General features: G+C 42.3%; 1 protein-coding gene and 1 non-coding gene across 2 annotated transcripts; one reads left to right on the top strand and one right to left on the bottom strand.

The window, feature by feature from the left end:
• Positions 1 to 10: 10 nt before the first annotated feature.
• Positions 11 to 83, top strand: trnat-ugu (transfer RNA threonine (anticodon UGU)). Its single transcript has one exon. It is a non-coding gene; the product is annotated as a tRNA-Thr (tRNA).
• A 7136-nt stretch (positions 84 to 7219) lies between these two features.
• Positions 7220 to 21017, bottom strand: ism2b (isthmin 2b). Its single transcript, XM_028605046.1, has 6 exons — positions 20198 to 21017; positions 14364 to 14615; positions 12880 to 13213; positions 10794 to 10931; positions 10594 to 10662; positions 7220 to 9826 (listed from the first exon to the last, which is right to left on the bottom strand). The coding sequence occupies exons 1-6, from the start codon at positions 20303 to 20305 to the stop codon at positions 9309 to 9311; spliced, it is 1419 nt and encodes a 472-aa protein (XP_028460847.1). The 5' UTR covers positions 20306 to 21017; the 3' UTR covers positions 7220 to 9308.
• Between the last annotated feature and the right edge of the window lie 295 nt (positions 21018 to 21312).

Genomic DNA, 21312 nt, shown 5'->3' with positions numbered 1-21312 from the left:
TGCTAGTTCGGGCTCCATAGCTCAGTGGTTAGAGCACTGGTCTTGTAAACCAGGGGTCGCGAGTTCGATCCTCGCTGGGGCCTGCTGGGTTAATGTTTTTATTTTCGCGCGTTCGTTTATTGCTTTAATGTGGCAATCAGTTTTACCATTGGACGTCAGTAGTGTTGTTAGTAAGCTTGTACCAACCATATATATATATATATAATTCTAATTGGCAAATTAGCTTTACACCACCTGTAACGTTAGCTGTTACAGGTTTGATTATTGGCTCATTAGCTTGCTAACAAGTTAGGCTATATAAAATTAACGTTAGCTGTAACCTGCTCGCCTTTACAACCAAAATGCACCAGGAATGAGTAGCCTACAGTCAGTGTATTTCAGCTGTATTGAAGTCCTAAACACTGAGCCATCATTAGGAACACTCAGGTTTTAGAACAGACACGTTTAGACCTGATTATAGTTATTGAGACAAATATGTCTTAAAGAATTGGCTCTTGATGGCAGTAAAAGCTATAGCCTTTCATCCTATCTATTTTAAAGTGACTGTTTTGTCATTGAGTTTGGTAGGGATCTTTATCATTAAGCTATTTCTTCAGAAATTTCTCTGAGCTATTATGCCTCCTTAATTAAACAGAAGTAGGCATATATGTGGAACTGCACCTTGTAAACTTCAGTTTATAACATGGTGTTGAGTTAAGTTTAGTCAGTAGAGTTTAGAAGTTTTCACGACTTCAAAACTTTTAACCAAATTGTACCGCTTTGCACCTCAGAGTTCATCCCTCACCAATCAGTTTCAGCACGGAGGGACAAGGGAATTCCTCCATGACTGAAAATAGGACCAGTATTGCCAATCGGAGCGTACAACTACGTAGATAGATGCACTTCACACATCAGAACCAGTTTATGCAATTACACTCGTCTCCAGGAGCACTGCATTATTAGCGTAATTGTTTGCGTCAACACTGAATCCCACGTAGGCTTAATAAAGAGATGCATACAGAAGTGATAGGCTAAGTGATGCAGATGGACATTGTGAATCAAAATGTGCACTTATGTTTGCTCGTGTAAATCTATTGGCTCATCATTAAACACACTCTGCATTGCTAAAAGGCTGTGACAAAGTAAGCACGAAAGGCACAAAATTCAATTTCGAATCAGCTGTGTTATTCTTTAAAAACGGCCAACGGCATTCGGATGCGTTCCCTCTTTTTCCCTGACACATTAGCCTGTACAGCATCCTTTTTGTAGGAGGAAATACAGTCATCCATATGATAAAAAATGTTATTTATGACTGATTATAGCTAATTGAGGTATATAAATGTGAGTAGCCTACAGCCTTCTTGGTGATCAAATACTGCTGTCACATTAACAGATAAACCTCCCCAAAAAAAGCTCAACATGTCCTCTTCTCAAACTCATCCGCTCACCAACTTAACATTCTTTAGGCTGACACGAAGCCTAAAGTAATGAACAGCACACTAATCTGAGCGTCATCATCATCTCAGCCCATCGGTGGTGATATGTGCACACACACACTATAGGATTATTTTTAAACGGTAAAGCAGGCTGTTAATAGCTTTTCAGAGTCATGCATTTAGCTCATTTCTCAGTCCACTTGTTTTAAGGCCAAGATGGGGACACTGGAAGTAAAACAGGACTTCTATACGACAAATCAGAAGTTTGTGCTCATGTTGGTGTCATCTCTATTTAACCCTGCAGATCGACTGGGGGTATGGGGTTTAAAGCAACAACAACAATTGTATTGGTTTTGGGCTGTAGGTCGGATGAAACGTTTGAAATTGGGCTGTTGGAAAATGTGATATTTCACTATTTGACATTTTATAGAACAAAAGACTAATTGATTAATTGCAAAAGGTTAAGTGCTAATGAATATAACGTAGTTGGAAGGCAAGGCAAGGCAGCTTTACTTGTATAGCACATTTCAGCAACGGGGCAATTCAAAGTGCTTTACATAAAACATTAAAGAGCAGTTAAAAACGATAGAAAAAATTAAAAACGGATAAAAGACGAGAATACAATTTACAGCGCAGTATGAGAACAGGTTAACCGAGTCCAACTCGGGCCTCCCAGAGGACTTATGTTTTCTGTTGCAACTCAGGTTCCAAACCTGGCCTCGCAGAGGACTTTTAAATTAATTATTTAAAGAAAGGCAACATCAAAAAGAAAGGTCTTCAGCCTTGATTTGACAGAACTGAGAGTTGCAGTTTTCTGGGAGCTTGTTCCAGATATGTGATTCTAGAGTGAATTTTTTTTTTTTTTTTTTTTTTTTAAATGTGACGAAAGAAATCCTCTCAAATATGAGATTTTGTTATTCTGAATGAGGTTGTGTGGTAATCTCCGCTGTTTGGGCACAATAGCATGAGGTCACAGTGTTCACTAAAGCCGGTGTACTTAGCTATGGCGACCAGCAGGGGGTGCTCTATGTCAGTTTCGTGAATTCCCAGTATTTTTCCCATCTCTGTTTTCTTTCTTATAGAACGTGAACTGTAGACTCACAAGAAAACTAAGACAGATTTCGATGTTTTCTAATGTCAAAACGTGCCTGCGCATTGCACATTTAAAACGACTCTCACATTCTGACCTGACCTTAAAGTACCACTTTTCTTCTTACGTGTTTGCTACCATCCATCCACTTCATACCTGTACATATTGTTCGCAATAATCTTCGGGCTTGTCTGCATTCTTATCTTAAAAAGAACGAGCAGTCATATTTTTGGTCCAGGGTCTTGGCTCTGTCTAAAAGCTGGAGGCTAGGGGCTGTTTGATGTTGTTATGGCTGGCTGTCTGCCGCCTCACTACTACTGGATCTGCAGGCCCCTCTCATGTCCAAAGGTATTGTGTTGGCTGCTCTTTTGATTATATTATCGAGAGAGACAGAGAGACAGAGACACAGAGAGACAGAGAGAGAGAGAGAGAGAGAGGGAGAAAATTAAGACTGCCACTGGACATGAGTAAACAAACACAAGTTTGTAAGAGTCTGGTTCATCCAAAGAATGTCAGTTATTCAGACTTCTCTGAGGATATTGATGTCCAGTGTTGGCTTTATCGGGCTGGATATTGTTCTTGCTTGATAAAACAATTCGCCTGTACTCGGTCTGCAAGACTGAGGAGCATGAAAGGAATTACAGAGGAGAAGACATTTTGACACTCCACATCATAAAGAATAATATTGTACTTTTACATAGAACAGCTGCAAGTGAATGTAAGCCAATAATGTACAGTCACAGCCTTATACATTTTCAGCCGTGCCAGTGGCTCTATGGATGGCAGTGTCGGCCCCGCCACTTTGCTCCAGGCTGAAATAGCTCAACACCTATTGGATGGATTGCCTTTCAAATTTGTACAGACATTCGTGGTCCCCCAGAGGAGAAATCCAACTCTCTTTTGGGATTCTTCCTCTTTCTATAGCACCATCATCAGGTCCGAAACTTTGATTTGTCCAGTGCTTTGGTTTATAATCAAATAGACCCAATCACGTTTGTTTACAAAAACTTCTGGGGTTGAAAGTTCCTGCGTCCTGCCCCGTACGTAGCCTACAGACGAACAGCGTTGAGCAAACGGGGACGAGGAACTGCTAGTTATTTATACACATATATTTTAGATGAATGAGATGAGAGTATGTCATCTCATTCATCTAAAATATATGTTTGATGCTTTCATATGTCAGCACGTATGAAAGCACCACAGACACACAACCATGCCTTCAGGCCACTAACGTAGGCTACGGCGAAAGCTCTGCGTGGAGCCTCCGCAGAACCATAAAAAGGCCTTTAGGTCCCAGCGGCGGTGAGACGTCGCTGTTGGTAACGCTTTATCAAAGACGCTAGCAAAGCAACACAGGACATGAAATAAGCACAGCAGAAACGTCAGATAGCTCGGACCCCCCCGTGTTTAACTATATATCTTTAAAAGTTACAGTTACATTAACAAGTTTGCCGATTTCACGTATCTCAGCAATTGAAATAAGCTGCCATTCCTTTACCCGGAAGTGATTTTTGTATTAGCGCTAACGTCACGGTGATTCGGTCTACACTTACAAAACTAAATTACATTTTTTTTTTCCCACTTCTTGGATTTCTGATGTTATGAGTTGGAGGCTCCACTTTGAGATTAGTCTTGTTGACCATCTCAGAACAAGGCCTTGCTCTGTGTAAAGGAATGGGATAAGTCAAACTCCAGATAATCCATAAGATCCATAAGAGTAGTCGGAGCAGCATGAAGAAGCATGTGTGTGGGTGTGGGTGGGTGGGTGTGTGTGTGTGTGTGTGTGTGTGTGTGTGTGTGTGTGTGTGTGTGTGTGTGTGTGTGCACACAAGCATATGTTTGTTGCCATCAATGCAGTACGTGTGTGTCCATGATGGCTCACTGAAACCTTGTCAGTCTCTGTGTGAGTGTATGTTGGGGTTCTGGGGTTACCCTCAGACCGAGTGATCTGAAAGAGGAAGGTGTGTGTGTGTGTGTGTGTGTGTGTGTGTGTGTGTGTGTGTGTGTGTGTGTGTGTGTGTGGGTCGGGGGGGCAGCCTGTAACGGGAGCAGCGAGGGACTTGAAGGGCCATGCTGTTTGCAGGTCGCCCAGCCGCAGTACACCCAGAGGAAATCTCATGTTCCTGCCAGCCTACAAAAGTAAACAGATCTGTAACCACCGAGCCCTGGCGCCGGGCCTGGGCCACCAGCGCTATGACTAAACCAATGAATCACATCACACACACATTCACCAGGCTAAAATGTAAGTGCACGGGCAAGCGTGCCCGTCAGAATGTTGTTTTTTGATGGTTATGGTTAATCCAGTCTTTTCACATTTTGTATGTGAAAACAATAATCCATGCTAAATTGAACTACAATGGGCTTAAACTTCTGTATAACCACAGTGCACTCCCTCAGTGACGTGACACACATGCCCTCCATAAACTGTGAAGTGTATTCACCCGCTTTTTAAATGCATCCGCCCGGGAACTCTTGCTCCATTCAATATTTCAGATAACATCTTTTAGCCACAGAGTTTTGAAACCTCCCCTCTCTTTTATGTTCCTTTCTGCTCTCTCTTCTGTTCTCTCTCTCTCTTTCTCTCTCTCTCCCTGCTTTCTCCTCTGTCTACACATCTGCGGTTATTTATCTGTTATTCTGCGGCAGCAATGTGGTCAACATGTGTCTGGCTTCCCTCCACGCAGCACTCATCTGTAGTCAACTTAGCAGTCACTGAAGGACCATAGTAGACCTACCAAGCTCCTTAGCGTTCCACAGTGGATACTCGTCATACGGATGGACGGATGGATGGATGGATGGATGGATGGATGGATGGATGGATTTCTAGTTACGCACATTACATTAGTACATCCTGTGCTAATTGTGTCCCACTTTTGACCAAATGTTCTATTGCTAAACGCAAACCAGGCTTTTTCTTCCCAGCAAGTGAAGGGTAGACGTCATGACCTACAGGAATTAAAGAATCTAAATGGAGTATTGGGATTGCCTAAGCCTATGGATTTGCATTACCCCGACCTTTGAACTGTTAATCTCAATGTTATTTAATCATCTGGAAAGAGTATAGCCTCAGACAACATGAGGGAGGAAATGTATCAACCTAGATAGCACAGCGGGGATGGATGACAGTGATGCTGGCTGTTAGTTTCGGCATGCAGGGGTTTAAGAGGTTTCATTTATGTATTAGCAGGACTGTTTTCATCTGGTTGAGTGGAACCTTCTGTGTCATTTTAATATCCAGCTGGTCTTTTCTGGAACCTGAATTTAAAGGATTTTGTAGCAAACACTGCCTTCCCTCTTGCTCTTGCTTGGACTTGGACTAAAATTTTATATTCCCCAACCACAACTGAAAATCATAATCATGAAAAAAATGTGTCACTCTCGTGAATCACCAAATGAATGCCCACAACATATTTGTAAATCCTGAAGCATGTATGGTTTAAAAAAAAAAAAAGGCCGCGGTTGATTGTTTAGAAGTCTGACAGAAAATGTTAGCAGGACTTTCGACTTCTAGACGTGAACTCAACTTATAAAGAGAAAACAACGTTGGATTGAGAACACACGGGCGATAAAACCGAGTAAACTGAGGGAACATCGACTGTGCTCACCGCTCACACGTGCGAGCAAGAGATCTCATGCATGACACCTAATTGAATCCTGTCATCGCTGTGTTCAGGATCTGTTGAATGTGGAAAAGGTAACGTAGAGGAATAATTAGAGCCACATGCTACGCACTGCTTCTCATCAAGGCAGACACTAACGCACAGAACCACAAATGGTATTTACAGTTTATTAAACTTTAGCCTCACAGCTTCCACCAGATCAGCTGTGTGGACAGGACACTCATCCCTGATACAGGGGCCTTCCTTTGGTGGTATGACTTTGTATTTGACTGTTAAAGAACTTTACAAGGGAATGAACATTTAAAGGGATTTGACATTTTGGGGGATATGCGTATTTCCTGTCTTGTCTGGAGTTGGATGAAAAGATTAATACCACTCTTGTCTTGCAGCTGGTTAGCTTAGCTTAGCACAAAAACTGGAAACCGCTAAACAAAGACCTAAAGCTGACCGGTGGAAGTTACTGCTCCTGGCCAAGAAATAGTGCGGCACATAACCCTAACATGCAACATGTTAATTAGATGAGGAGACGGTAGGCAGATTTAGTTACCTTTGGACGGAGCGAGGCTAGCTGTTTCCACGGTTACAGTCTTTGTGCTAAGCTAAGCTAACTGGATGCTAGCTGTAGCTTCATATTTACCAAACAGACACGAGAGTGGTATTAATCTTTACATCTCTCAGCAAGAAGGCAAATAAGCATAATTCCCAAAATGCCATGTGTTTACCATAAAACTTTTCCTTGCTAATATCCTGATATGAAAGAAGTTTCAGACATTTGTGGTATTTGAAAGTGAAGGCTGAATGGTCTGTCACACTTTATTTCTACTAGGTCTTGGAACATCATCTCCTATTGGCTGTCTTAATATATAGCCCGTTGCTGCAAAGAAGGAAGTGACATGTTTGCACTTTAAAGGAATGCTTGCTGCACTGTACCTGTCTTGTTGGAGAGGAAAGGTACGGAAAAGTTTGGTATGTCTGTCAATAAACGAGTATAACTACTCAGTTGAGTTTTAAGGAATTTTGCTGCACAGTACCATGCTATGCTTGGCTCCACTACACAGTAACTAAATTGTGGAAAAAGAGACGACACATTAAAATGTCAGATGATGAATGCAAGGTCTTTATATATTTCTTCAGCATAATTGCAACAACATATTCATAGAGCAAGATAAGTAGAATGAAGCACAGACACTTGATGTCGCTGTATGAAGTGATATGAGGCAAGTGGTTTCCCTTTTGATAATGGGTGCCTTCATTTCTCAGTCAGATTAGTGCACCATGTTGAGTATAGAGACATTTCAAAACTTCAGCAAACTTAAAAAAAAGAGAACAGACAAATAAATACTGTACAACACCATAAATGTAATACTAGATTCAGAAATCACAAAAAGATCATGCTTTCCTCAACAGAACACTTGATATATGCACTTTCATAGAACAATGCAGCATTGCTGGCGAGTTTCCCATCACAATAACACTATCATCAACAAATGGCAAACATGAGTACATTTTGATATATCTTTAATAAAGTGCCTTCCTTTAAAATTGGTGATTCCGAAATGTAAATGCGTGTTTGCATATACACATCTGGAAGCAGAATTCCTGAAAAAAAGGTTTGGAGCGAACATCCATAGAATTAGACTGGATAGAAAGAGCAATTCCTGGCGTCCCAAGGTATTTATATGTAAATGTAAGATTACTACATCAGCATTTTCAATCCTTTGCACTAATACCTATGGGGTCTATGCTAATGGTGACTACTTCCACGTTGCCTTTACCTGTACGTGTAAGCCAGGGTAAGGGCTCCAACTACATGACTTCTCAGGAATGTTTGAGTAGGAATGTCCTTTCTATGCAATCAAGTTCTGTACATAAACCCAAAGACCCTAAGCCCTAAGCAGCAATGACATCTTTCTACCACACACAATGCATCAACAGCTATTCACTTATAAAGGGTTCCAACTGCTCTCTGAAACTGCACAAAAAGCATTATCTGTTCATCAGTTACAATCTGGGTTAGACCTCCAAAACCTTCCTATTAATCTTTACCCCAATACACTTTGTACTAGTTCCAAAAGTGCTCTGCTGTCGAGGTAAATGAACAAATTTGTTTATCATGGTCAGTAAGTCCCCCTGAGAACGTTGTAGAGATCTATGAGCACAATCTACTCACTGAACAACTTCATTTTTCCTACATTTGCACCGTAGACTTAGGAGGCTGGATTTACACAGGCACCAACAGTCTGATTTTTAACTCTTTGGCACCCAGATCACATATATCTTCATGGCTGTGAAAATGTGAGGAAACTCAATCTGTGTGACAAAACATTTGAAATCAAATGTGCTGTTTGCGTACCATTACTGCTAATGGACTATTCTCATCATTCTCACTAGCAAGCTCTCGATAATGACAGCAGAATGTTTCAAATCCTTTTAGCTTACCTCTCTGGTTGAGATCCCAAATTCTTCTAACCGCTAATCTACCAATTTTAGTGTCCCAAAACATTGGCTGAAATCTACATTACTGTGAATAAACGTGGCATCTTTTGGGTTTACCGATGTCCTGTTGTCTTGTTCCCCTTAATACCTTTGTAAAACCTGAAGGATTTTATATTGTAGCAGCATAGTTGGGATATTCATCTGGTGGACTCTTCCCATGCATGTGTTTGTTTCATCAATATAACCAGTCCACATTCATACATTTCCTAATGTAAAACCTACAAGAAGCATAATCAGGATGTTTACCATTTGTTTCTATTGTCAATCACAAGTGCTCCAGGACACCGTCAAAAATACCAGTAGGTAGACATCATGCTTACACGCACCCAGGAGAGTGTAATGAATATAAAGAGAGAGAGAGAGAGAGCTTGATGTTATGCCAGATGTGGAACAGGTTGGCAAGCGATAGGAGAACACTGCATTTTCTTTTTTCCATTCTTGTAATTCAGTTCAGTTGAGCCTAATACCAGGACACTGTGCCAAATCCTAACTTGAGACAGCCACATATCCCCATCATACCTCATCCCCACAAATCTCCCAATCACAAATGTGCATTTCCTCAATACTTAATAAATGCATGATGCATGGTTTAGATGTAATATGTCATGACTTTAAAGTAGGCAGTCTCCTCTCAAATTAGGATTGGGCCCTCTGACTCTCCGTAGTGATAGTTTTGGCTGTGGTCCCTCAGTACTCCCTGGCCTCTTCCAGTTCATTCATGAACACGTCTTCATGGGGGTTTTCTGGGCAGCTCAATCCATTATTTGGTGGCCGCACCGCGTGGAAGCGACTCCAGTCTCCCTTGCACAGGATCCAAGGCAGCACATCCACCTTAAAGTGCAGCTCAGGTGAGAACTCCGTGCTGATCAGGTTCGGCGTGCCTGCGCCTTTCCCCCGTGTGATCAGCCGCCCGCGATCACCATAACAACAATGCTGCGCTGCAAGAGTAGATGAATCGCCGGAAAGTGTTGAGCGGATGCAGCTACGCGCTGACGGCTTGTAGATGTCCAGGCGCTCCTTGGGACCGCTGGCATCGCGCCAGCGGAACTGCCGGCCATGCTTCTCATCGTAGACACTGACCACAGTGTACCCCACTTCAGAGGGGTAGGAGCAGGGGCAGCTGGGCAGCTCAGACAGGACCTGGTGGAGGTACCTCTGGAGGAACTCACTCTTACAGTTGAGCCACTTCTCACAGCTGTCCACATCTATTGGAAGAAGGACAGCAATACCACATGAAATTGGAATTTCATAACCAGTATTGAGCAAGCCAGTATTACATTCCCTTGTGACAGCATCTCAGTGGTTTGTTACCATAATCTATTAGCCAGTGGGGTACCGTCATATACTGTACCTACAACTACAGTATATATCTGACTGAGTTACAGCTGTAACAATTCCAAATGTTGCTGTACAATTAATTGTCTCAGAAATAATTGCAATTAACAATATAATTGTCTCTTTCAGTCAAATAAAAAAAGATTTAATTTTTTAAACAAATCAAAGTTTTGAATGAATTCCAGGATACATCTTTTGGTTATATCGCTGTCATGTGATCCAGATAATGTAATAACACAAATACACAGCCTATAAAGTAAACAACGGCTCTTTATTATCATCATTTGTTTTTGTTATAACTGTATCCCCCCTTGCCATATTTGTTGCTATGAACATGTATAAGGTCAAGTGCCAATAACTAACAATTGAAATAAAAATAAAAATATATAGTCCGACCCATAATCACTTATATGATTACAATTTGGCACATCTAAACCAAATCAACAATTAACAGTCATACGCCTTAAGACCTTAGCTAATGTTAGCAATTAATTGCGGTTAAGCAAAGAAACGGCGATTATTTAGACTGAGTATGCTTTGTAAAATTGTGGACTGAACAGTATAAACAGCTTGCAGTTAATGTGTTAAAATATGGTTTGATCCTTTAAGCTAATGAAAGTTGTTATGGAAAACTCACCTGTCCCAAATGGCTCTGTGCCATTCTCCATCTCGAAAGGGAAAGGCTCTACAACAGTGTTGACATCACCTACAAAGAGGAGAGTGGTACATCAGCTCTAGATTAAAAAAAAATAACAGCTGGGAAAGCAGAACAAAAATATCTAAATACTCTTGCCGCGGTTGTTATTTTTATCTTTTAAAGTGGAAATATAATCTCACCGGGACAAGGCTCCAGGTCACACTTAGAGGCTTCAGTCAGAGTGCAGGAGTAGCCACAGGACTTGGTCCTCTTCCTCTCACCGTTTCCACATGTCACTGAACAGGGAGACCAGGGAGTCCACTCATCTGTCTCCTTCTCTGTGGAAAAGAAGACAAAATTCAAAACAAACTCAGCCGTTTACGGAGCTTTTGTGCTACATTTCACATGGATCAAAACTGTCTTTGTACTACTATTAAAATTCATCCGATTCTACTAAGATTAAAGCACAATATACAACAACAACAAAAACTATCGGAGACATTATGAGAGGAATACAAAATGAAAGCATGGAATTAAATGTACAGTTAAAGGAACTCGACATCATGCTTTCAGGCACAATTAGCAGATGCACTGTATTTGGGCAGCAGCTTCAAAGGGTTGATTGAGATTATGAATACAAGGGGGAAACTCCTGCAAATCACAACAAACCAGTGAACTCAGTGTAATCCAGAATAAGCTTTCAAAGTTTCTGGACTGTCTCAGTCCATATAAATGACAATTTTCTCCTGGTCTAACCTTTCCCATGCAAACCCATATTCTTTTTAAAAAGGCCTCAGTAAAATTAGAGAGAGAGAAGCTGTGCTGTGGCTGTCCGCCTCCGCACCACGTTTCCTTGTGGTGTTAATAACACTGAAAACAAGTCATTCTTGATTAAAGGCGAGGTGGGTGCAGAAATACCAGCTTGGGTGTAGCGAGCACCCAATTTTACTTTGTGGGCACTGCCAACTCGCCATGTGGCCATACGGGAATGAGGTCTCAGGAGAGTCTTAATTACAGAAGAAGCTAAGGCAGACATACTTGATTTATGTTCACTGAGTCTTTAGATGTGACCGCTTAATAGGCATTGTTGCCCTTTGCTGGCTCGACTGCATGCACAACAGTTAAAGCAGATGCAATCTATATATTGGCAAAGGGAAAGATTAAAGAGTAAAAACTAGCAACCTGCTACCACATGTTGAGATTACAATACAACAGTAGAGGGTTTGTGCTGCAACAACAACCTTCAAAAACTTAAAAAATAAATAAATAGATCAATCATGTACAGATTTGCATCTATGGGAAATTTCTCTGAAGAATGAAAGCCTTAGGCTGTGGTAAGCCCATGACTGCGCTCTGATCTACAGTAGACACCCACACACACACACACACACATTTGGCCTACCCACTGCCTAGCCCATCATACATTTCTTTTATTTTTTTTTAATCTCTCTTTTCCATCTTCTCTCCCTTTCATTCACTATGTACACCTATCTCTTTCTCTCTAATTATTGACTATCTTTACCACTGAATAAGTGGTCTGTGCTAGCTGAGACACGACATGTTTTCCCACCAGAGAAAGGCAGAATTAAGAGGGGAAAAGAGCTGTAAAAGTTATGCAGAGCCCTGAAAGCCCCCCGAAATTCTTGAACTGGCTCAAAAGGCCGAGCCGCAGAGGGCATTGAGGGCCGCCAGAGTCTGGGGAGGGGGGGCATGGGGTCCCAGGGAAGGATGAAAGGGTCGGCCGAATGGCCCCTGTCATTCTGTGTTCCAAATCTGCCCTCTAATTGTCCACAAGCAGAGGGCTGTTTTGTCCCAGGGAACAGTGCCGGCCTCACGCTGCCATTAGCGAGCGCATCGGACCCATCTTCAAAAGGCAGGCCTCTGCGACCAGCACGGCCAGTGTCGGCTTCAAAGTGCCCATAACCCACAATGTCCTGATGGTCGAGTGCTCATGCTGCGTCGCATACTGGCATGGCTTGGTTCACTCTGACTGTAAAGACAGTTATCATGCAGCCTTCCTAAGTGCCTCTGTTGTTCTCCCTCCCGCGTTCTCTCTCTCACTCTCTCTTCTTCCAGACATTCCCATTATCTCTTTCTGGATTTGATGAATTCACTAATTGTATTTCCATACTTTTCCTTTTTGCATTTTTTTTCCCCCGTTGGTAAAACCCACAGGATACATTTTGCTAATTTTTTAAAAGCCATAATCAGTGTGATGAAGTCATATTTAAAATGGCTGTGTGGCTGTACTAGCAGACGGCGGGCGTACCACTTGGCAAACCTTACCATAGTAGCTCTGCACTGGATCCCAGCCTTCATTCCAACGCGTATCCCAGTCTCCGCCCACTCCGCTGGGTAAGGGCTCTTCACTGCCGTAATCCAGGGAGTAATCCTCCTCCTCCTCTTCCTCACCAGTTTCCTCAACGCCTGACCGGCTGTTGCTGTCCTCGCTGGAATCGGCGTCCGTGTAGCTCCAGAATAGGGGCCAGAAAAGCTTCTTGCCTCCAAGCCAATCCACAGTGGAAGAGGGTGAGGAGGAAGAGGAGGGTAGCCAGTCTTTTTCCTTGGCCAGGTCCATCTCTACCTCCATCTGGGGGTCGTCCACCACCTCGATGGTTACCTTGTTGAAAAAGAGAGCGTCTCTGTCAATCTGAAGTAACCCATGAACACATTCATCTGTGTCACTGATATGATCTTGGACAGCTACAATATTTGGGAAGCCGGACAACTCTCTCTTAAAAGTCTAAACTAGCAAACCAAGACTACCAATTGCAGCGTGATTTGCAGAGCAACCTAATGACTTAACGGTGAGTAGAAGATAATGACATGCAACATGCAATTGAACTGTCCAGTACAGATGAGTTGACTATGCTTTTGCCGCAATCTTTCATTAAAAAAAAAAAAAAAAAAAAAGTCAAGTACCTCCAATACTTTTGTGCAGCTTTAGCGCTTGAGTTACAAGCTCTTCTCCAAGATATCAACTCACTCAAATTTGGCGAAGAGGTTTTTACCAAGCGAAGCCGCTCCCCAGATCTAAGTCAGCCAGCCAGACGTGAGCATGAGCACTCAGCCAACCAAACGATCCTCTCGGGGAGAGAATGTGAGCATTTATTCTGGATAGCTACCTCTCATTACCTCACATGACTCATCCTAGATGCTACAGTACTTCCAAGGGCCCACTTCAGCTGATGTGAAGACCAGGCAACACGGAGACTACAGGGGAAATCTTTTTGTAACTTTGGTGAAATTAATTTCACAGTTAGGAAGTTGAGGGAAGATGAGGATTGGTAATGCTTTCATTTGTCTTAGCTGAATAAATCTTTCAGTCAGTGTATGGTACATCTGGTCTTTATGCTACATGAAAACTCATCAGACATTTTATCGGTTTCTGGCCGGCATCATTATGTCCCTCTAACCACATCCTGATTACACTGGCCAGAGTTGGAGAGGATAACTGCCCTGAGATAAGTTAAACAGAACAACTTTTTGGGTCAATTTAGAAGGAGATGATGAGGACTTAATGGCTAACACTTATGCTTACAGAGCCTGTTTCCATTTATTACACTTAAATTAAATAGTAGCACAAAAAAAGACGCAGCCGGGTTGCTAAGATTAGACAGAGAGACTGTTGATTTTGTTACACATTAAGGAAATAAATCATTTTACACAATAAAAGGCACAATGTTCTCCTTGCATGAATGGCAATTTAACACATAATTTAATAAATAAAGCTGTCTATGAATGTGTGCGACTCCCCTCCCCAGACTCACCTGTATGTTGGGGTTCTGTGAGTTGATGTCAGCATTGGCCAGGTCTGGAAAGTTCTTGAGGTCCAGGATGAAAGGTTTGGTCTCCTCCTCTGGCTCAGGCTGTGGAAGAACCCCAACGGAGCGGTGCTGGGGGTGGGGCCACCTCCTCTGGTGGTTTTGGGGCCCGGGCAGGAGACTCTGGACCTGGTTATGCTGCTCCAAAGCCTCAGGGCCATATTGGACCCCGCCGCTGTGAATCGGGTGGCCATGTGCCTGTAAGTACAAGTTAAGACGTAAGAAGAAGAGTGTAGTGGAATCTAGAGGAATGATTTAAGAGATGTGTGGGTGGCAGGAAATGTCTTAAAGCCTGATTTCTGCCTCTCACACGGTTGACTGTGTGTAGACACCACCTTAAATCATGTAAAGAACAAGGGGAACTGAGACAACTGGAATGCATTCAAAAGCTAGTGGCTACTTCAGGACTAATGACAAAAAGGATCTATCATTTATAGTGACTCGTTGATGAATGTGAACAAACAATTAGTGCTCGGTTTCCAGGAAGAAACCTTGAAACCATCTACCACTTTGTAGCTTGGTCAGCAATTCCAAAAAGCCCCTGAGGCATCCAACTAACCAGCCAAGTGACCAACCAACCTTCGTTGATTTCATTCTTTTTTCCCACAACAGTCATGGCATCCGGGCCGTGGACAAAGAGGGGCCTGTGCCAGAGAGATCCTCTTTTAGCTTTAATGAGAGGGCCTGGGAGGCGTGGGACCCCTGGGCTGCTGCGAGCGTGTCTGAAACCTGCTGTGCTGCCGCCACTACGGCCGCCACTCATTTGACCTTTCAGGTTTTACAGTTACTGAGCCCAGCAAGAGGAAATGCTGAGCTCTGAGATTAAAGGTGATTAATGGTGACATTATAATGGTGGGGGTAGATATATGTAATGTATCTGGAATATAGTTGCTGAAAATGGATTTTTAGGTTGGTCTGATTCTCCAGAGTGTGTGTGTCTGTTTCATGTCTAATAGGGCACATATCTATTTCATGCCTGACACTGGTCAAAACCAAAATCCAAACCCTCTAATGAACCCTTGTCTGTCATCCACTGATGTCTATATCATCCTGAATATGCTAAATTGGCTCAAACATATGATCGCACCGGACCTTGAGATTTAACCTGAGCCAGTTTGTGGTCTGCTCAAAACAAACCAGTTGCAGTTGGAGCGCTTAAGAGGAGAAGAAATGTCCGAATTAATGACCAAATGGTTGATGATTTATACGTATGGCCTCTAGAACAGGGCGTACTTTTCACTGACTGCCTGTGATTGTCCCATAAAGAAGTTATGGGCTCGGTCAAATTCAAGCATGTGAACACATAATGCCTGTTTAGATGGGAAGCCCGTCAAGCATGATAAATGATGGACGAAGAGAAGTTGGACCCCTCCCCAGATATCTGTAAACTTTTTAAAACATTTTTGGCATATTTAGCCTCTCTCTCTGTAATTTTATCCACTGCAAATATTGTAAGTAAATATTACACATACTAATTAGAGCAATGCTGCTGAAAACACAAATTCCTCTGGCTTTTTACAGGAACATTTAACACGTTAATACATAAAATATGTTTAAGTAGTACTACAATTTAACAGAATAGTCTATGTCAATTTGAAAAGATTTTGGGTCGAAATACAAACATTTCATTTAGCTATTGTTTATGATGTAACTTGGTCAATTAGTCAATAAATTAACAGGAAAATTATCTGCAACTATTCTGATAATCAATAAGTCGTCCAAATCATTTTGCAAGCAAATATTACAAAACAAAAACTGAATTTGTTAAATTTGCTGCATTTTCTGTTTTAATATAATTGTAAAAGGAGTAGCTTTGGCTATTGGGTCTGTCGGACAAAATAAGACATTTGAAGATGTCACTGTGGATTCTGGGAAACTGGGATGGACATTTTTCACTATTGCGCTGACATACTGTAGTCTTAAATGGTTAATCAAGACAACAATCAGCAGATTAGTCAAAAATGAAAGTAATCGTTAAAGCAGCCCTAAATGTTGCATGTAGGTAATTACTTGGTCAGTTAGTTGTTTTTTTTAAAGTAACTGGCTAACTTAAAAAGTCAACACTGCACACAAAGGGTTTGTCAGGTTGGATGTCTATACGGGAAAATAGTACCTGAGCTTTCTGGAGGACTCCTACGAAGCTTTGTGCTGGGGAGAGACGTGTACGATGGGTTTATGGTGTTGTCATTATACATAGGTTTATTGGGTTTACAGTTGGTCTATTTTGCTATTATTTTCTTGTATGGACTTGTATATTGTGGTTATTGTGTCATGTTTTCTTTGTGGGTGGGGATGACAAGTGGTGGGGGGTATGTTTATGTTGTGAATTGTATGTTTAGTATGTTGTTTCAAAAATGAAAAACAGTTAATATCAAACAAAAGTCAACACTTTGTGCACTATGTTTAAAAATCTATTTCTTTTCATAAAATTGCTCCAATACCAGTTTTTTCACGGCCAATACCTCTAATCTTATGTATTATGTTTGTCAATTGATAAGTCAGAATACCAAAAAAGAGCAGAGAACATTCTTCTCTAAATGAACATAGCAAGCAATAAAGGCCCCATGCTTCCGCTTCTCTCTGATAAACCTAATGGTTGGTGATTGGTTTACGATTTTAGTGAAGAAATCCTCCAGCATGATGCTCCATTTCACCCCATCACTGGCTTGTTATTAGCACGAGTGCACCACTGTCGAATCTGACCAGCAGTGACAATATTCACTCTTACACACCAACACTCGCGCACATGCTCCAACACCTCCACACTCACGCAGACACCAAGGGTCCGGAGTTACAGGAGAGGCCCCATACTTTCACACCCTCCTCATCTCGTCTTGTTACACATCTGGATCCTGTATTCTTTCGCCCTGTATATCACTCTCCTCCTCCTCCTCCTCTCTTCCTCCCCCTCATTCTCTCTGATCCTGCTCTCCTCCTCTCTGTAATGGAGCGCTTCGGATCAAAGGCCCGACGGCTGATGGCATGCAGTGTGTTTAAAAGGAAGACTATCTGGATGCAGTGGGGGACCTCGGCGTGGTTTGGAGACCGCTTCTCTCTTCTCAGACAAACATTAAATCCACCCTTTTTGCAACAAATAACCTTTGTAGTGCTGGGCGATATGGAGAAAAATCAAATATCACAATATTTTTGACCAAATATCTCAATATTGATATTGCGGCGATGTTGTAGCGTTGACTATTGGTGCTTTCACAAAATATTTACACAATGACATTTCTGATAAAGAATCATCAGTAATGTGGATATAATGACTAATAAGTGGGTAAAAGCATATAGTAGAACAGCTAGAAAAGCCTGGTAAGTTCAGACAATGACATCACGTTACTGTAATGTAGCCTTTAAAAAGGAACAATCCGACTTATTGGAACTTTACTTTATTCACCGTATCCCCCAGAGTTAGATAAGCCACAGCCACACAGCCATCTTCTAACCGTATACATACTGGGAGCTATATTCTCAGAAAGGCGAAGCACTGCTACTTCTGCTACTTGGGCGGAGTGATTTGCTCGCAGCACCTGAGAAGCACCGTGGTGAGGAGCAGAGAGGAGAGAGAAGCAGTGCTTCGCCTTTCTGAGAATATAGTTCCCAGGATGTATATGGTTAGAAGATGGCTGTGTCTCATGTGACCTTGTTATTTGTACATGCTGTGACTATACAAATCACAACATGTAAATAGGAAAATGTTGGCGTCACTTATTGGGAGCAGTAGGCTAGCTGAAGCCGGTTACCTGCAGCATCTGTGCTAAGCTAGGCTAGCGGTGGGTGCGTCAGACAGAGTAACGACACGCACGGAGATGAGAAGGGTATGTATGGACTTATCCAACTCTGGGGGATACGGTGAATAAGCTAAATTCCCAATAAGTCGGCATGTTCCTTTAAAACCAGGAAAACACAACACTTGTGTCATATTGCGACATTACGATATCCTAAATTTAAGAAGATATCCAGCCTCATACATCGATATAATATCGATACATTGCCCAGCCCTACTCCTTTGACTAGATTGAAAAGACTGGACTTATTTTGAGCTCTTGCCATTGCTACTGCTGAGGGTGACACATATTCAGGTCAGGGAGAGGAGGTCAGGAGACTGGATGGGGGCAGCGGGGGCTGAGGTGAGGGGCAGGGATGGAATCCAGTGGGGTTAGGGGGCAGGCTGGGAAGGCAGGCGGTGTGGCAGCCCTGATTTATGTGCCCGCAGATATCAAAGGCCTCTGCACTTGGCTGTTTCCAAACCATTACACAAGAACAATAAACTATGGACGCTCTTTGATCGCCATCTTTTGCAAATGGAAACAGGATAACAAATGCATGCCTGGTGGAATCGGGGTGAGGTTGTGGAGGTCGGGGTGGGAAGTGGAGGTACAAAACACTGAGGGCAAACAGGTCCCAATATTTAGAGAAGAGGCCACTTCAACACTAACCCCTTCTTCGTTAAGAGATGGGGGGGTAAAACCAAATACAGGAAATTCCACATTAGCACAAAAAAAGAGCCAATGTAAACAATCCGACGGATGACACTTGACCCGAGCTCTAGTGTGAGAGATGCCGAGGGCTTGCCTTATTCTGGTTACATAAGCATCTCGTTACTGGGCACCCGCTTTACTGAGCTTTCCCTCCTGCTTCTCTCTTCCTCTGCTAATCTCTCCTCTTCATCCACCACTCACGGACACGCATCCAGCAGGTCACAGGCCAAGGCACAGAGTCACCAACTGCAGCTTTTGGTGAATGAAATAAACAATCACACAGCCACAATGAGATTTTTTTTTTCATCTGCTCACTAATTATTCCCTTCTCCTCTTCCCTCCCTCCTTTTCCTCTCCTGTCTCTTTTCGCTTTGACATCAATCGGACAGATGATGAGAGAGAAAGAGAGAGAGAGAGAGTCCCAATAGGGCATCCATGGGAGGCCACACAAGATGGAGAGTTCAAAGGCAAAAACTGAACCCTGATACAAACACACACACAAACAGACTTTGATATCCAAATATGTCTGTGTGTAACACAAACATTCCCATAGACACACCACAGATTGCACAGCGTGTGTGTGTGTGTGTTTGTAGAGAGATTTTGGATTTATTATAGCAGGGTGTATGCCCAGTGATGGCAAACCATACTATACATGCAGAGATAAGTGCAACAAAAGAGAGCAGCACGCACTGGCGAGGGAATGCTGTAATTTTCAGCTGAGTTAATTGATTGAATAATTTGATGGAAACTCACTGAGGGTAATGGTTGACAAAGAGCAGTGACTGCAGAAGCAATAGACGTAGAATTCGGATATAACAGAAATTACTATAGCTCATAATATCTTTCTTTTTTTTTATTCCCTAAAAGGCACCTGATTCTAGTGTTTGTTGTACCCAATAACAGTTAGGCTAATAATAACCAACATTAGTCTGGAAACGATAGCTCATTTCCATTCCCATTTTCTTATCAAATCTACACGTTTTAGGTTACGTTTTTTTTTTTTTTTTTTTTTTTTTTTTTTGGGGATATTTGTATAATACTACCAATGATATTACAAGATTAAGACTATTATAGTCGACATTAATGTAAAATAGGCTAATTAGTACGAGTATGACACTTTACAACAGTTAACGTTAGCAAAGACGCACCGGGGCACTAAGCTAACTAATTATCTGACAACGGCAGGTGTGTTTTTAAGACTTTGCAGCTTTTGAAAAACTTCTTGTTGCAATTTGATAAACCTGAAAAGAAAAAGAAAAGTCAACACATGGTCACTATTTGAAGAAAACTCACCTTGTGGGCAACATTCTTGTGTCTGGTAGGAAACCCGGTCCCCAAACTGACGACAATCGACCAAATCACGAGCAGCGCGTGAAATCTCCTCGCGACCTCTTGACGCATCTTCTCTACTTCAAAGCTTCCTGTGAAGATTTGTAAAAGTAGGCTAACCGTGCAGGCTTTTATTTACTTTTTTTAAACTGTTCTCCCTAAAAAATTTGCTTGTCGGTCGGGAAGAAGCGATTGCGTCCTGCTCGTCCTCCGTCTGTCAGCACCTTTGAGTCAGGACAGATGAAGTTTTTGGGCCCCCGTCAGTCTCGAAGTGTCGCACTTTATGAAGATGCGCACCAGCGTCTAGAGGTATCCCGCGTGCTATCCATATCTGGCACCAGCGCCTCGCGCAGCAACTGTCACTCCGTATGGCGGCTCGAGCTCAACGCTTCTCTTCCCCATAAAAAATAATAAAAAAATACCACAGTTGGAAGAGCTTTAGGTATCAGAAAGACGTGAAATAACCCACGTAGAATCTCAACCGTCCGCACCGGCGCGCGCTTTATTCAACTACTTTAAAGTGTGAGTCAATCCGTCGTGGATGGGTGGGTGTCGTCTTCCAATACATTGACATTTTTACATTGACATCATAGTATGCTGTGCGTTCTTTTTGTTGTTGTTATCTGTCTGATGCGTTAATCCATTATCCAGCTGAAGTTCATCCACCGGTTCGAGTGGATGCGTGTGTTTGTATGTGCACCGCCCAGCCAACCGGTTTCGGTAAACTTGCCTTTTACGCACGCATTCAGAAGGTTGATGGTGAAGGAGTTGGGGGTGGGAAGCTTATTGCTCACAGCTGTGTGGAGGGGGGGAAGCGCGCGGCCACGGAGTTTCTTGATAAGGTACAAGGTTTAGTTTACATAGAACCTCCGCAGGCTGCATTATGCAGGGCATGAAGTGGACATTCACTCACTCACTGAGAAAGTGCATTTAATCAAATATTTAGACTACCAAACTGTTAAATGGAATTATTTTGTACTTGTTCCTACAAGCTCTTAAATGACATGTTATTTTTCTTTGGGTTTGTTTTGCCATTTTTCTCTGGTAAGGAGTCATTATCTCATCCGACCGGCATACTA

This window comes from Perca flavescens, chromosome 18, assembly GCF_004354835.1.
Source record: "Perca flavescens isolate YP-PL-M2 chromosome 18, PFLA_1.0, whole genome shotgun sequence".
Lineage (NCBI taxonomy): Eukaryota > Metazoa > Chordata > Actinopteri > Perciformes > Percidae > Perca > Perca flavescens.
This window is presented reverse-complemented; position numbering and strand designations above follow the sequence as displayed.

What these genes read in the sequence shown, in the direction of transcription:
- ism2b (XM_028605046.1), bottom strand. Translation starts at nt 20,305, where the DNA reads ATGCGTCAAGAGGTCGCGAGGAGATTTCACGCGCTGCTCGTGATTTGG. An exon ending in ACAAGAATGTTGCCCACAAG is followed by an intron (nt 14,616 to 20,197) that starts GTGAGTTTTCTT and finishes TTGTACTTACAG; the next exon opens with GCACATGGCCACCCGATTCA. An exon ending in CACAGAACCCCAACATACAG is followed by an intron (nt 13,214 to 14,363) that starts GTGAGTCTGGGG and finishes TTTTTCAACAAG; the next exon opens with GTAACCATCGAGGTGGTGGA.